The following is a 16,847-nucleotide window of genomic DNA, read 5'->3' as shown; positions in this document are numbered from 1 at the left end:
ACACTGAGCGTTCATTCCTCTGCCCACGTTCACCCAGCATGGCTGAGGTCTTCAGAATACTACGGAGCTCTGTAATGGAAGAAGGTGTCTCCCAGGAGGGAAGAATCCACAACAGAGTCAAGTAGGGACACAAGTCCTGAACATGCATTAGCAACAATGGTCACATCTCCCAAGAGGCCTCTCCTGCTGGTAGCCACCTCCAAGGTCCCATTTCAGTACCTTTTTTTTTCTTTTTCTTTTTAAATGGCTATTTATTTATTTTGAGAGGGGGTAGGGGCAGAGAGAGAGTGGGGGGCAGGGAGAGAATCCAATTAGGATTTGTGCTGTCAGCACAGAGCCCATGATGGGGCTTGAACTCACAAACTGTGAGATCGTGACCTGAGATGAAACCAAGTGTCAGATGCTCAACTGACTGAGCCACCCAGGTGCTCCTGGTACCTATTCTTTCTGCTTAAATGCAGGGACAATGTCCTCAGTTTCCTGCAGTAAGAACCATGACACTCTTCCCTAATCCAGCTTCCTTATCGATTAGGATAAGGGGAAATCTAGGGCTGAAAGACCAAAGTTTCCTAACCAACTTATCAATTATTGAGCTGGGGATTACTGGGGAAGGCTCTGGCCTAGGGCTTTACATGAATGATGTCCCATCATCCTCACAGCACCCTTATGAGGTAGGTGGATATCAATTCCCATGTTGCAGATGATAACAAGAGGGCTTTCTTACATGTGAAGGACCTCTGTGGATACCGAAGGGCTCAGAGTATAACTTGCTCAACTAATAAACAGCAGAGCCGGGGTTTGAACCCAGATGTGCAAACCATCACCCATGCTCAGGTGTCACAGAAAGCAGCACGAGGAAGACTGTGGCAGGGTCAGGACGTGTTGGGAGCATGAAAGCTCTGGGAAGCAGTGCTGGGAGCAAAGACCCCCCCCCACCCCTCACCCCCAGGGCTACTTATCCCCCAAACTGCCCACAAGTCTACAAAAATGGAATTCTATAACAATTGTTACTGGTCACAGTTAGCAAACTCTTTATACTTGCAATGTAAACTAAGAAGATGCACTTGGATGCTCTAGAAATGGTGAAAAAACGGGGATGTTGAACTGGAAGAGGAGGTGAACAAGAGACGAGGGTGTTACCTTGCATTACGCAGGTTCACCGTTGGCCACCTCCTGCTGTGGCGCTTCCGGACCCAAGGATCGGTTACTTAGAGACATCAGTAGCTCAGCAGGCAGAGGTTCAGACTATGTCTCTCCAGACACTGGCGCTGCGATCATCAGCCAGTTTCTTAGCTTTTCTGCTTCTCAATTTCCTCATCTATAAAAAGGTCATCTCTCTCAGAGCTGTTGTGAAATTAAATAAGACCGTGTTTGCAAAGTACTTAGCACGGCATCTGGCACAGAGCAAATCCCTTAATAAAGATGGTTATTAGCATGAAATTGCCTTCTTGTGAATTATTTTATCACAAATGTACGGGATAATCTCTTCACTGCAAACTTACAGACTTTAAAGATCCTAACTTTGGAAAAGACATAGAAAGGAAAGATGAGACACAAGCCGTAATGTTGTCTAACTTTGTTTTTGTAGGAGCCATGGAAATTTACACTAGAGAAGGCGAGACAGATTGTCAAGAAGTCCCCAGCTCTGGTAAGCAACTGAGGAGAATGCCTCTGTTCTCCTTGACGCATCAGTCTTCCCCCACCCCTGCTCGCGTGCCCCAAAGACCAGGGGCTACTCCAGATCCAAGCCCGCTCCCACCATTGTTGCAGTGAGGTTGAGGTAGGAAGGTGAGCCCCTCCCCCTTTTTCCGCAGTAGTGTTTCTCAATCTGGGCACTACGGACATTGGGGCTAGTTACGCCTTTGTTGTGGGCACCCTCCTGCACATCACAGCAGCATCCCTGCCCCCCACCCACTAGATGCCAGCAGCCATGACGCCCTTCCCCAGTCATGACAACCAAAACTGTCTCCTGCATTTGCCAGAAGTCCTCTGGGACTCACAGTTGAGGAGTGCTGCTCTCCAGTAGACCATTTTGGAGGAGGCTGTATCCTCCTGACCCTCCACTTCCTAAATACTTGCCCTTGAGCTGAGCCTCGGTTTTCCTGTCAGCAAGATAGAGACAGCAGCAGCGTTCCTTTCTCAAAGCATGGGTGTGAGGACCAACAGAGCTGATGTGTGGCACGCCTGGAACTTACCAAGCACTCAATCAATACCATGTTTAGTTTAAATCATTTATCATGGAGTCAAGTATGGGACTTAGGCCCTGAATGCAAATCAGCCCCAACGCGAAAAGGAAGCAGAAAAGAAAACCTTTAAAGAACCAGGTTTCCCTCGAGGCTGAAGGTCCCGGCAATAAGGAAGCATTCATCAGAGATGAGAAGGCACGGTCGGGCCCTCGTCCTTGGCTTCTGCCTCGTCACCTTGCTCGCCACCTTGCTCGCCACTCACCCTGATGCGATACATCTCAGGTGGTATTGATTTGGCAACACAGAAATAAGGAGGAGGAAAAGCCCTTGCAGCTCGCCTTGCCAGATCTAGCAAATAAAAATAGGGGATGCTCAGTTAAATTTGAATTTCAGATAAACAGTGAATAATTTTTAGTGTAAGTATGTTCAGTGCAATATTTTATCTGGCAACCCTGCTCATGGGGGACAGATGGGTTTTGATGTAAGGCTGAGACGTGGTGAATGGCACTATTCGGGCATTTCTACACAATCAACTAATCAATCACAATGTCTGTGTTGCCAATCATTATTTAATTCAGTGAGTAATTAAAGGCTAACAGCAGCCAGTTTAGCTAATCTGCTTAAGCCATTGAACAAGAAATTGAAACACCACATGAAACCCTTGACCACCTTCAGAACTCTAAACAAAACTAGAGAACAATACAGTTCTTCTTTCCTTCTTCTCAACATGCCTCTAGAAACTTACTCTCCCAGCGTTGTTAACTTCACTAGCAAAAACTGCCTTGGCATTAGCTCAAAGGCTAATTAGGATTTTACAATTTTTCATTTCTGTCATCAGAGTTGCAAGCATAAATCCATGGAGCAGGATTCCAGTAATTCCTTGTGAAAAGCCAAAAAGAAAAGTTGTGGTTTTTTTTTTCACCCAACAACAATACGAAACTCCTCAAAAACCTCTTCCAATGTATTTACCCTCTGGATTTAAGCGATCAAGGAAAAAGGAATCAGAAAATGCAAATAAGTGTCTCTGAATTACTGCTCAGATGATATTGGCTGCAATTAATTCCACTGTGATGGCTGACATACCTGCAGACCCAGCTAGGATGCAGAAAGCAGCACACAGTAGGTTGCATGTCATTTCAGTGCAGTCTGTTAGACTGGGGGGAGGTTAAGTATTGTTGAAGGGGATGTTCCAGAAAACATCTGCATCTCAGTGAGGCTGGCAGAAAACTGAGCATCTAAGGGCTTAGAGTACCTGAGTTATGGAATCAATTTATTTAATTCTCACAAAAATTCATACACAATCAATAATATTTTTGTTATCAACCCCATTTTACAGATGAGAGGAGTAAAGACCAGATATGTTAAGTAATTCACTCATTCCATATAGCTAGTAAGTGAGAAACCCATCATTTAAATCCATATCTAGCTACTTCTGAGTTCCTACCTTCTCCACTATGCCAGTAGCTCTCAACCAGACCTCCTCAGTACTAAATTTCAGGAAGCACCATTCACATCACAGGCTATGTAGATATTAAAACTGTGCAGTGCACGACCTGTGCAGCTGTACATGACATCCCTGATTGAAAACCTACCAACTTAATAGAATCATCCTCCCCAGTGCAATTAAACCCAAGCAAAATAATACATGGCAAGGGCTGCAAAGTACTTCACCATGCAGAAATTCAACTTCAGTTTGGCTGTGTATGCAAGAATAGTTTTTCTCTCCCCTTTGGCCTTCTGTTTACCCCAGTCACCACATTTTTTCTTTATTCAACCCCTGTGTATTGTTCTGTACTCATTTAACACCCTGGTGTGTGGAAAAGCTCAAGATACAAGCAGAAACCAGTTTAAATAGATTGCTAAGTGAAGATGCTACATGACCCCTGTGCCCAGGGACAGCCCAGATTGAGAATTTCACTTAAATGGGATTACGTGCAGCCAGATGCAATATTTTAAAACCATTGCTGAATCAATCACAGCCTACATTTTGCCTCTGTCTAGCAAAGTTCAAATTGAAAGGAAGGGGCTGGCACACTACAAGGGAGGGTTGCAGAAGTAACATCCCTCTGTGTCTGTCTCATTCCTCTTTGCAAGTAAATTAGAAGAGGTTAGTCTTTCCCATATCGTGGACTGAAAGGACTGGGTTATTAAAACCTCTGTCTCAATGGGAGGAGTTCAGGGTGGGGTTGGGGGTAGGAGACGTCCCTGGGCAAGCCTCATGATCTATTGTCCACATCCTAGACTGAGTTTCTCCCCAATGAATGTCAAAGACAGCTGCAGCCTTCAGGTTGAATTCTGACAGTGAACAGCTGTGCAATTATAACATTTTATTCTATTTTACCTCTTGTGCAATAATTATAAGACTGTCCATATAATTTTTTTGATGAATTGGTTACATCTGTGTTAAAATCTACCTTGTCATTAGGTTAATTAGACCAAGGCCTTCAGATTCAAGTAAATATTAAAAGATGTAGCTTGAACATTCAAATGCAACCTGACTTTGAACTCTGAAAGTGTCTATATTTCCAAACTGCCACCGATGTTTCAGTATAATTTTATGCTGGCTTTTGTCTGACAGTCTATCTACAGCCGGGTCTCTGGACTCAACCTTCTGAACACCCCTCCTTTTCACAACCACCCCCTCCTTTCATCTTTACAACCATGGTTCCCAACCAGTGGCAACTTTGTCCTCCCAACCCCTCCCCTGAGAACATCTGGCAACATCTGGGGACATTTTGGAGCTGCTTGCATCTAGTGGCTAGACCCCAGATATACTGCTAAACATCCCACAAGGCACAGGACAGCCCCACAACAAAGAATTGCTCAGCCCAAAATAGCAGTAGTGTTGAGATTAGAAACCCCAGGATCAGGCCTCAGGGTGTTTATCTGCCAACAGGTCCATCTGCCCCAGCTCACCTCCTCCAGGACACCCTCTCACCCCCAGAGTTATATTTCTAAAATACAAATGTGATCTCTCTGCTTAATGTCTTCAGGAATTCCCCACAGGATAACACACAGTGCAGCAGCCTAGACTTATCCTAATGTCTCCTTCCTCCATGGTTCACCATGTCCTCGTGGCTCCCTACACACCAGCCAGGGTGAAACATTCGGCCGCCCCCCGAGGTGCCACACCCAGCATGATGATACTCCCATGGCGTCGTGTGGGGGGCTCCCTGTGCCAGCAGCCACGCTTCTCCTGCTTCAGTGATGGCTCCAGTAACCTGGGACCATGGTGAAAGGTGGACTCTGCTGTGGGGCCTGAGACTCTGCATTTCCCAAAGTTCCCAGACAAGGTCAATGCTCCTGGTTGGTGATCACATTTGCATCAGCCAGGAGCTAGAGCAGTGGTTCGCAGACTTCAGCGAGCACCAGAATGACCTTGTGCAAGCTATGCAAACACTGGTTCCAGGGAACCACCCCAGGCTTTCCAATTCAGTAGATCAGGGTGGGGCTCACACATTGCACCTGTGGCAAGTCTGTGGACCAGACTTTGGGTCACAAAGCCTAGAACATCTACCTTCCTACTTGACTTCTGGCTCATCTCCTGCCTCCTCCTCTGGGTTCCTAGATAGCCACGTTAATGCCTAGACCCCTGCAAACCTCACAAAGCATGATAAGAGCTGAGATACTCACCCCTCCACCCCACTAGACGGTGACTGCAGTGAGGACAAGGACAGCCTCTTCTGTCTCCGTGTCGTGCATATAGATGGAGGCACCAATCAGGATTGTTTCTCTCATCCTAGAAAGTTAGGCAAACTTCACAAAGATACTTAAAAACTTCATTTATAATGTGAAAAGGAGGTTGCCTTGTTCTCCTCTGCCAGGGTTAATATATCACCAACACCATTGATACAACTCATAGCCACCTGAAGGACTCTGTAGGCTGGCAAAATCAATGATCTCTCCTCCTTCACTGATAAACGCTACTTTCTAACTTTTCTACCGTGTTGTCTTTTTCTTTCATCTGAGGAAAACATCATGGAAACCACAATCACTGTAAGAGTACCACCCAGTGAAAAGCCAGGGCTTTTAATTTGTCCCACAGCTAGAGAGTTCTGGAAACTGCTGTCTGAAATCCCTTGCTCAGGAAGCTTGAGGAATTTCATCTGCACACCTCACCTGCCCCCACTTCCTGCCCACCACCCCCGCCCCAAGGAAAGGGGACTTCCTTCTTCCTTCTCCCCAAGCCATGTCTCCCCATTAGTCTTTATTTTCTCTCCTAATAGCCTGGGCTTATTCTATTTGAAAATGTTCTTTGTTTCAAACCCTTTCCCAAAGCCCTTGAGTACAAGGAGGGAGAGGAATGTTGTTGCCCAAGTGGGATGGACCACGAGGGGCCAGATCCTCTAGGGAGGAGGTGGAGGGTACGTGAAGGTAGGAGTGGCTGGCTGTGTGAGGAAGGGGGAGCCTTCAGGCTGAGCCCCCAGCAAGAACAAAGGCACAGAGACGGAGTGAATATGGAGTGTGGGCACAGAAACAAGAAGTAAATTAAGTTAAATACAATGGCCCAGTTTCTGAAGGAAAGAGGGTCCAGAAATCCAGACTAGAGGGCCGGCGGGAGAAGAAGGGCCTTTACAAGTTGTGGGGCCATTCCTTGAACTAAGCAACTTTTTTGTCATCTTTTTTTTCTCTCCAGAAATATTCCAGAAGCAGTGCTGATATTTGTTCCCTCCCGTTTTTGGCCAAGATCTGTCAGAAGATTAAATTGTATGTATACTATTTCTATCTCCCCAAGTATTGGCATGAGATGGCATCTTTGGTTGTCTCTATTTTCCAGTGACTGAAATGATCGCCAGATGTTAAAAGCGTCTTCCTGAAGGGGAAAGTGTTTGTTGCTCATGACTTGTACAGAGACTAAAGGACAAATGAGCTCTGAACAAATCATTTCTGAAATACACTGCATAGTAGTTATCTTTGAACCTTAAGGCCTGACTTCTATCCTGGGCTGTGACCCGTGAAACTTCTGGGCAGCCTGGTGCACACCCGTGCTGCATGTGGCGACAGCCCCTCCTCTCTGTGTAAGACACAGTCAAGGCTGGCAACTCGTCATGGAAGGGACTCAACATCTTTAGTGCAAGGCACTCATGAGGCTAGAAAGGGACCATTTTATCACAGGGTGCAACCTATTACCTAAAGACTCTGACTCAGATGTGTCTGAACAGGGTTGCAAATACAAAGACACTGTCCCTGGGGCATCTAGGTAGCTCAGTAGGTTGAACATCCGACTTCGCCTCAGGTCATGATTTCACGGTCTGTGGGTTCAAGCCCCATGTCGGTCTCACTGCTGTCAGCACAGAGCCCGTTTCGCGTCTTCTGTCCCCTCTCCCTCTGCTCTTCCCCCGCTTACGCTCTCTTTCTCAAAAACAAACATTTAAACAACAACAATAACAAAAACACTGTCCCGAATTCCCACGACCTCCTGTCTCCGTTTAAAATCCCATACCCCAGCTCTACTCTGAGTCTGAGGTTGTGCTGGGTGTCATAGGAATCACTGTCCAGAACTTTAAAAGATGGAACGGTGTGCTAAGAGGGTCACATAGTACACGGACGTTGCTGTAGGCGCTGGACATGGAGCCTGCAAACATTTCCGTATCCAGTCCTCACAATTCCACAAAGTAGAGATTGTTATTATTCCATTTCACGGTGAAGGACACTGAGTTTTAAAGAGATAGCTTCTCTCGGCAGCCAGGTGTATCTGGTCCTGCCTGGCTCTCCTTGCGAGGGCTTGCAGATGAATTGGGCTGCATATCTGGACTGAGAGGCTACAGTAGTTTCTTAGGGTAGCTGTAATAATATACCTACAAAACTGGATGGCTCAGAACAACAGAAATGTATCCTCTCTCAGTTCTCGAGGCTGGAAGTCTGAAAGCAAGGTGCTGGCGGGACTACTCTGAGACTCTGCTCCCTCTGAGATTGCTTCCAAGATACTGGGTCAGATCCTTCCTTGCCTCTTAGCTTCTTCTTTTGGTAACTTTTTAAATGTTTATTTATTCTTGAGAGAGAGACAGAGTGTGAGTGGGGGAGGAGCAGAGAGAGAAGAAGACACAGAATCTGAAGCAGGCTGAGCTGTCAGCACAGAGACCATCATGGGGCTCAAACTTATGAAACGGTGAGATCATGACCTGAGCCAAAGTCGGATGCTTAATGGACTGAACCCTCCAGGTGCCCCAGTTTGCCTCTTAGCTTCCGATGGAGCCGGCAATCCTTGGTGTGCCTTCGCTTGCAGGTGCAACACTCAATCTACATGGCCTACATGGCCATCTCCCCTGTTTGTCCACCTTTTCCTTTTATAAGAACAGCAGTCATATTGGATCAGGGTCCAGCCTAATGGTGTCATCTTAACTCGTAATATCTACAAAGACCCTATTTCCAAACAAAGGTCACATTCACAGGGACCCAGGGTTAGAATTTCAACATGACTTTTCCTACATTTCTCCATCCTTCATCTCATGAGTTTCATGGCAGCTACATCCACTAAACATCTTCCCTCTGCTGTGAAAGTTCCCCAGGAGAGGACAAAACTATCTTCTGACCTATATTCAAAGCTTCTTGGAGATCCAAGAGTTGAAAAACGTTTCCTGGTTCATCTGCCCACATGAGCTCCTGCAAGCCAGCTGTGCAAAGTGCTGGCCTGGGTCCCAGAAACAGTATCAACATGACTTTTCATGAATAGGGGTGGACACAGCACCAGGACGTGGGCAGTGGAGGGGAAATAGAAGACATGAAAGAAAATGCTGGAAGGCTGAGATGCAGCCAGCTCCCCAGGTCCCCAGTCATTTCATCATGCCTAGCTCTTGCTGAATTGAGACACCTGTCCCCTTCTTGCTGAAGGCATCATTGCATTTTCTATGTCAAACGTGGGCCAGCAGGACCCAAAGTGACAACTCTTCAATTGAACCACCTTTGAAAAATTGAATTCAAGAGCATCTGTGGCCAGGGATTTTCCTGGCCCAATTTAAAAGGGAAATTTTTCTTTTATGAAAAAGCAAAAGCAGGGTGCATTTTCTTTCTAAAAATCATTGTGCTTTGAATATAATTTGCACCAGAACACAATTTATTCAGTGCTTTATGGTTTACAAAGCACATTTAAATGCAACCTCATTTATTCTTCAAAACAACCTGTGGCTCAGTAATAACAATAACTGAAAGTTGGATAACTGGACAGTAAGGTCTATGCACCAGGAACTCTTGTCAATGCAACTTTACAAGGCAGATGGCATTATTGTCCCCTATCTAAAGAGGTAAAGTCTTTTTCCCAAGGTCATGGAGCTAGTAATAAATAAATCTGACCTTTGAATCGGCAGCCTGATTGCAAAGGCCACTCTCAGAGCCACCCAATTGTCTGTCCCTTGACTCTTAGCCCTACTTTTAGATGAGCAAGTAGGTTCTAGCACACTGAGTGTCTGACCCACTAAGCACAGTGAGCAGGTGGTAGAGACAAGACCTACGTGTCTTCTACTAGATAATCCTTTGATAGAATCCCTTCCTGCAGGAATGCCTTCCTGTTCTGTGCCTCTCCCGCCCGCATCCTGTTTGGTCTAATGCCTGCCAAATACAGTGAGGTATCTCCACCGTGGGAAGTTCTCCAGCTCTGCTCCTAGACGTTGGGCTCTCCCTTAGTACCCTGAGCTCACCGGTGCCTGCTCCTGCATCAAGCTCTGGTACTGCAGCTTCCCATCAGGTTCCCACATACCCACAGCTCCTGGAGATCAGGGACACCATTCTCAGCAAAACTTTTATCCTTGTACTTACCACAGTGCTTTGCAATTAGTAGGGCATAAGTCAAGAAAAGACACTATTTTATTGTGTAAGATACCAGACTACTACCTACCATGGGGACAATCAAGTTTTTTGTTGTTTTCGTTTTGTTTTGTTCTGGTCAGCATTGACAGTGCCTACATACTATTTTTTATCGTAACAATGGCAAGTCAAGAGAGTCCCCTCTTAATAATCTCTTCTTTGTATTTAATTTCCATATGCATTAACCCGCCTATGGATCATTTCACGTAAACATGGGCAGACTATCCTATCCTATGTTAATTCCCTGTAGTTCATCATTATTTTCCTTGCCTTTTTTAGTTGTTCCTTCTTCCCCATGACCTACTCCTTCCAACCATGTCAGTCCCCATCCCCACGACCAAGGTGAACCATGGTGTATTCTTTCCTGGTTTTCTCTGCTCTCATTTCATCTTGCAGGGATGCGTGTAATGCAGCCACATGCATATGAAACAGACCCATTCCCAGCCCTGGAGTGCTGCCTGGGACTCAGTTGTGAGGCAGCTACATGTGGAAACTTTTTTTCTCCCTAGGTTGCTTTTGTTGTAATGCCCCAGTTTCATGAAATGCTTTTAGGGAGTTTGAACTTGAATAGCTACTCTATTATGTAATGAATAATATTCACCTGCAATTACAGTTGCTCACTGGATCAAGCCTGCTAGCTCAACAACTGGCAGTAATGAGCAATGGCTCTATTGGAAATATATTTTACATTCGTCCCCGAGTGGGTGATTAGCTGCTCCAGCCAACAAGACCATTGGGTAGAATATTGTGTCCCTGGAAATCTGAAAACCTGAAGAGGGTCCATGGATCGGATTTGAGATGGCTCCAGAAACTAAAATGTCATAAGAGCAGATGCCTGACTCCTGTTTGCCCAGCCCTAGAAACTATCCTTGGAATAACTGTTACCACTGCACAAAATAACAAAAAGAGCTCATGTTTTGTGAGTGTTTACCACATCCTTGGCATGGATCTTCACGCTTCACATGGACCACTCACTTGGTCTTTACCACAGCTCTAGGAAGCAGACACAGATACTGGCCCCATTTTCCAAATGAGGAAACACAGGTACAAAAGATGAAATGATCTGTCTAAGGTTATATAGCAAGTAGAGAGCAGACCTGGGATTCAAACCCAGAGAGTCTAATTTCAGAACCCAGAACTATGTTAAGAGGCTTCCTATGACTTTTCTTCTAGAACTCTGCTATGTTCTACTACGTCTCTGCTAGAACATTCTTCACCCAATTACATGCTTTGAAAATGCTTTCTCATCCTTTAAATCTCAACTTAAGATCACTTCCTCCCTTGTATAGTATTAGAAGTGTTTTCCCTTTTGGTGCACAACACTTTATAGCATTTTCTCCATCATACTGTAGTTATCTATTGATGCATTGTTTACTCCTACCCATCATTAAGCTCTTCTGGAAATATATTCTCCCCTAATATCTAGTATCATGTCTGGTGCACAGCAGAGATTCCAAAAATGCCTGTGGGATGAATGAATGAATGAATGAATGAATGTTCCAGCATACAACTAGACACCTGTAAGGATATATGAAGTATCAAATTTAGATACAGTTTTGCACAGGTAATGTTAGTGAGCGTCAAGCAATGTCTTATCTAAAACCTTGGAGCCGGATGTGATCGGAAATTCAGAATTTTCCGGATTTTAAGAAAAGTGACATATGGTGCATATACCTTACGTCACCTAACACTCTCAGTACCTTCTGAGAAAACATATTTGTATTTCAGCAGTGAAATGTATAAATATTCACACGAAGTAGGGTAAAGCCTATGAATTGCCTTATATCAGTTCAGATCAAGTTTTCCACCAATGAATTTTCTGCAAAGTTAAAAAAAAAACTGTTTTCATAGCTGTTTGGATTGGAGACTATGAATAAGAGATTGTGGAGTTTATATAAATTGCAGTTTATGCTACTTTGAATGACCAATCAACCCCCTTGTGTCTAGAATGTATGGTTTTGAGGGGCACCTGGGTGACTCAGTCAGTTAAACGTCTGACTTCAGCTCAAGTCACATGGTCCCTGAGTTCAAGCCCCGTGTCAGGCTCTGTGCTGACAGCTCAGAGCCTGGAGCCTGCTTCGGATTCTGTGTCTCCCTCTCTCTCTGCCCCTCCCCTACTCGGACTCTGTCTCTTTCTCTCAAAAATAAAATAAAAACATTAAAAAAATTAGAAAGTATGGTTTTGGTTAGTTACTTTGAGCCTTTAAAATAAGCAGATGAAGTTTAATTTAATGAATTCGCTTTCTAATTCTAGAGGCAACTCGTTGTTTCTTCAAACTCTCATCCTCAGGATGGCAACGGAGGCAGACTAACTGTGACCTTTCACCTAACACCTTTCCCAGACTGAAAATATGACTGTTTGGGTCTATACCCTGTGTGTGTGTGTGTGTGTGTGTGTTTCCTTCTTTTCTCAACTAAAGACTACGCTAGCTGTCCAAGAGGTACATGGGGGAAATATGTACATGGGGAAAAAGTACCTAGAGAGGCCTACCACCTAGACTTCTGGTGGGACCACCATCCCAGAGTTAATAAGACAGGCTCTGTGATACCAATTAGTCTCCGTGCTGGCTCTTGCTGAATCCATTTGCCTTGAGGCTCTCACAACTGCTGATTCAAAAGACCATTTAACAAATCCTGTAAAGGATCATGTTGCTCTCTACATTCTAGGCTCTAAAAATAGCCTCAGCCTGCCATATGATGGCACTACCCTGCTACCCCATAAGAGAGGGAAAGCAGTGTTTGCCCTGCAGAAGCTGGGACAAGTTTGGTAGGGAAGATGCAGGGGGAGAGCCTCACTTGGGGGAGGCGTCTGTGGCTTTAGCATGAATTTGCTTGGTCATCAATCACATCAGAGTCTTTGGTTTTCCGGGCTCATGAATGGGAGTGAACGTTGCCAGCTAAAGCGCCTCAAGATTCTTAGAGTTAGTGGTTTAAAAGAGTAGAATTTTAAGAAAAGACTTCCATCACAGAATGTGTAAAATGGCACAAATTCAATCTGTAGCGCTGAGCTCATTGGACCAAAAATGCAGTCTCCTTCTTTTCTGGGCATCTCAACCTCAATATCCCGTGTTCTCCAAAATGTTGATTCGATTGTTTCGTTTCTCCATATGGGCCAAATTAATATCAGAGAGAAAATAGTTCTAATTAGGTGGAGAACAGAGATTGGCAAACTTTGGCGGGCACTCTTCCATATCATGGAGGCACTTAATTTTATTTTTAGAATGGACTTCTATCACACATACTCAACATAGCCATATCTGAAATGTCTCTGTTTGTTTTCACAAACACGGTTTCTTTTTTTTCTTAGCTCACCAGCTGTTTTGTTTTCTTTTTTCTAGAGCTATAAAAAATTCTGTGCCATTCAAAGATGTAGATTCAGACAAATACAGTGTTTTTCCAGTAAGTATTGTTAAGAGTAACCAGATGTTCATTAAATATTGTACTGCTTTCTACAAATATCTTTCCTTTAATAAGACAAGACTGAATTCAATTTGAATGTATTAATTATTTGACAATGCACTATTTTATGATTTTTATGCACTTTTTTGTCATCTTAATAATACATGAACCATCAGAGTGGGTCTTAGGCTGAGACTGTTTTTTGTCTCCTGAAGCCATTCCCAGCTGGGTGTTTCAGTTAATTTGAAAGGTGTTGAGAATTATTTGGGAAATTCTTAAGCCTACCTTTAGAGCTTGCGTGTGTGTGTTTATGAGTGTGTACATGTTTGACTTAGAGCACATTAGATATCAGGATGTTCGCTGTGAAAGCAAACAAGCAAGTAACAGATGTAACTCCCCAAAGTTGGTGGGATTCTCAGATATGCTACCTGGGAATCGGGGAAACAAAAACATTGTTTGACATTATCATGACTCTTGATTCTTTCAAATCAAGGATCAGGGCAGGTCAATCACATAATAAATCCACACAATTAGCCAGTTTCGCTAGAGATTTTGAAATTGTCCAGTAAAACAATTCATTATTTGACCAAATAAAAAAAAATTGCTTTGGAGGCTAAGAAGATTGGTGATTAATAAAGTTCAGAGAGTTGGACGTTCCTGCTGTTTGTGGAAGTGGACACACACACACGAACACATGCATGTTCATATATACACGTGTATGTACAGCATGCATCCACATAACCGCACCTGTGAGTACACACATGCCCACATACATACACATTCACACACTTACACTCCCATGCACTCATGTATGGCACACACCCAACAGCACATCCACACCCACTCACACACACACTACGTGGTATCAGCCCTGGTCACCTCACACAGCATGTCTTAGCATATTAATCTTCATTTTCTTAGTAATCTCTAGTGTTCCTAGACTGCATGCAAATTAAAAATTGCACATGTCAGTACCCCTCAGACAGCTCTGACTGTCCTTCCTCATGGATAATAACAGTGGAAATGACCCTTCCTGTGTATGCTCTTCAATTTCAGACGCTGAGGGGCTATCACTGGCGAGGGAAGGATTGCAATGACAGCAACAAGATGGCATACCCAGGCAGAAGGTACGTCTCCACTGGTCACTGATTTGGAAAATTACTTCTATAAAGGAGGCCTGAGGCATAATCCCATCCCCAGCCTAGGGGATTTGTATTTGCAGAGACAAGGGACCTCCCTGTCCCTACTGAAGTAAAGCTCGGTGAGGAAAGAACAGCATTCGTTCATCATCTGTCCAGGAAATGCTCATCGAGCACCTGCTAATTGTCCAACATGAGGCAGTAAACAAAATGGCAGAAGGGCCTCCTCTCACGGAGCTTACCGTCTAGTGGGAGAGAGAAGCAAGGCAGCAGGCTATGGTGGACATGTGTCTGGCCTTCTGCACGACTTCTGCATGCAGGACTGAGCCCAGAAACAGCAGCCTCTCCCCCTAGGAGTGAGGACAGAGGTCCTGTGAATGGAGCACATGTCACATTTTAGTCCCAGGTTGATGTTCAAAAACTGGATATGCCAAAAAAGGGGGGGGGGGCGGGGATACGCCAATCTTCATTTTAGCTGTGATTACAGAGCCAAAGCATTCAATTTACCAGATGTGTGGGATTTTAGAGGCATCACTGTAATGGCTTCGCCTATGTAAATAAGGCGGATGGCAGATTCATTCACTCTGCCCATCAGCACTGTTCCACAACAACACAGTGCATGAATATAGGCCATTGTTAAAAGGCTGGATTTGGTCCAGGGTGCCCAGAAAATATCCAAAATCAAGATCATGGCAACAAGGCCAAGTGGAGGCTTCTGTGTGCCACTGACAATAATGTGTGTCACTCCTCTTTGAAGAACCTGTTGTCTATCGGTGACACTTCATTGAGCACTCATTCACTCATTCATTCATTCATTCATTCATTCAGCTAACATTCGCAGAGCAATAAGTATATGCTGAAAACCAATGTTGATGTTTTCCTCTTAGGCCAGATAACTGGGATGTACATGAGGATTCAAACTGTAATGGCATTTGGGTAAGCAACTAAATTCAAATTTAACCCTGTTCTCTTGCTTTCTGCCCTCCTTAAAAACCTATTGGCTTTAGTCAGACCTAAAGAAGGAGGTGACAGACAAAAGCAAATCTTTTTCTGCAACTTGAAAGAGGAGGGTAGACTCCAATCACACATGATGTCAGTGATGGGATGAGAGTTGAGGGTCTCTCAGTCAAAGCCCCGTTAAGCTTGTCTAAGGTCACCCACCGCTAACCCCTTTATTCTGTGCTCAGTCATAGGACATTAAATAAAGAACGCTGTTACCAAATGGCGACCCAGCTATTGGAGCAAACCTCTTGCTGCCACCACGCCATCCAGCCATTTCTTTTCTGTCTCATGAAGCTAGCCAGGCAGGGTGGAAACTTCCCTGTAGTTACCCCACTACCCACCTCTTGAGGCATCTAGTGCTGGTGCCCCAGTTCTCTATGAATATCAGATTTTCAGCTTTCAGGCAGAAAGAGGGAAGAAAGGAGGAAGGCCAAGCACTTACCTGAAAACAACAATGGCAGCAGCCCCACGTTTTGTGAGGTCTTGAGCTAATATAGGATTTGAGAGTCCTCATGAAGGAAAAGAATACCAAAATACAAAATCAAGTATGAAAATACATAATTAATTAGAACAACAGAAGAAATCCCAACCAAGTACTGGAGTCTTGGAAATTCAGGTCCCTTGGAAATGGTAGGATGTGCAGCAGCATCCCTGGCCTCTACCCACTAGATGCCAGTCACTCCCCCTCCCCCTGTTGTGACATGTCTCTAGACATTGCCAAATGTCCATGGGGGGTGGCAGTGGGGAGGGATCCAGCCCTGGCAAGAATCGCTGCTCTGGAAGCATCAGTCCTTAGGAAGTGGAGATGTCAGGACACTTAGAGGTCCAGCTCAGAGACTGCAGAATACACACTGACCTGTGGCCCCATCACCCGGTGGGTCCACAGCGCCCCCTCGCGGTCACACTGCAGCACTCCAGACGCTGCCCTGAATCTGCTAGTCCCGCTTCTGGATCCCTCCTCATTCCTGCCCCAGCTCCTTAAAGCCCACCTCATTTACACAGTGTTGCTACGTTGAATTAAGGGCTCAAAAGACATTAATGGGTTTTATCCACCTATTTGCCTTTGTACTTTTTAAAGCCATTAGGGAAGGCCTCAGTGTATGTGTCTCATAAATCTTAAAACAAAGAGCTAATCTCATCATTTCTCTTTTAAAGGGTGTTGATCCAAAAGATGGTATTCCATATGAGAAGAAGTTCTGTGAAGGTATGAACCGTAAATTCGTGTGATTATTACAACAGGACACTTTTCTAGACTGAGTCAGATTGAAGGGAGCAGACCACCCAAAGTGAGGAAATGCCTGATGCTACAATTTAAAGTTGA

General features: G+C 44.6%; 1 protein-coding gene across 3 annotated transcripts in view; it reads left to right on the top strand.

Moving 5' to 3' along the window:
• The window catches only part of AOAH (acyloxyacyl hydrolase), a 167,132-nt gene that overhangs the window by 57,611 nt on the left and 92,674 nt on the right, over positions 1-16,847 (top strand). For all 3 annotated transcript variants that reach the window (XM_047849273.1, XM_047849272.1, XM_047849274.1), the window contains exons 6-11: positions 1,589-1,648; positions 6,823-6,893; positions 13,325-13,385; positions 14,442-14,512; positions 15,412-15,460; positions 16,682-16,730. In XM_047849273.1, the coding sequence (XP_047705229.1) occupies positions 1,589-1,648; positions 6,823-6,893; positions 13,325-13,385; positions 14,442-14,512; positions 15,412-15,460; positions 16,682-16,730 (361 nt within the window). The remainder of the gene's footprint in view (positions 1-1,588; positions 1,649-6,822; positions 6,894-13,324; positions 13,386-14,441; positions 14,513-15,411; positions 15,461-16,681; positions 16,731-16,847) is intronic.

Source organism: Prionailurus viverrinus, chromosome A2, assembly GCF_022837055.1.
Source record: "Prionailurus viverrinus isolate Anna chromosome A2, UM_Priviv_1.0, whole genome shotgun sequence".
Lineage (NCBI taxonomy): Eukaryota > Metazoa > Chordata > Mammalia > Carnivora > Felidae > Prionailurus > Prionailurus viverrinus.
This window is presented reverse-complemented; position numbering and strand designations above follow the sequence as displayed.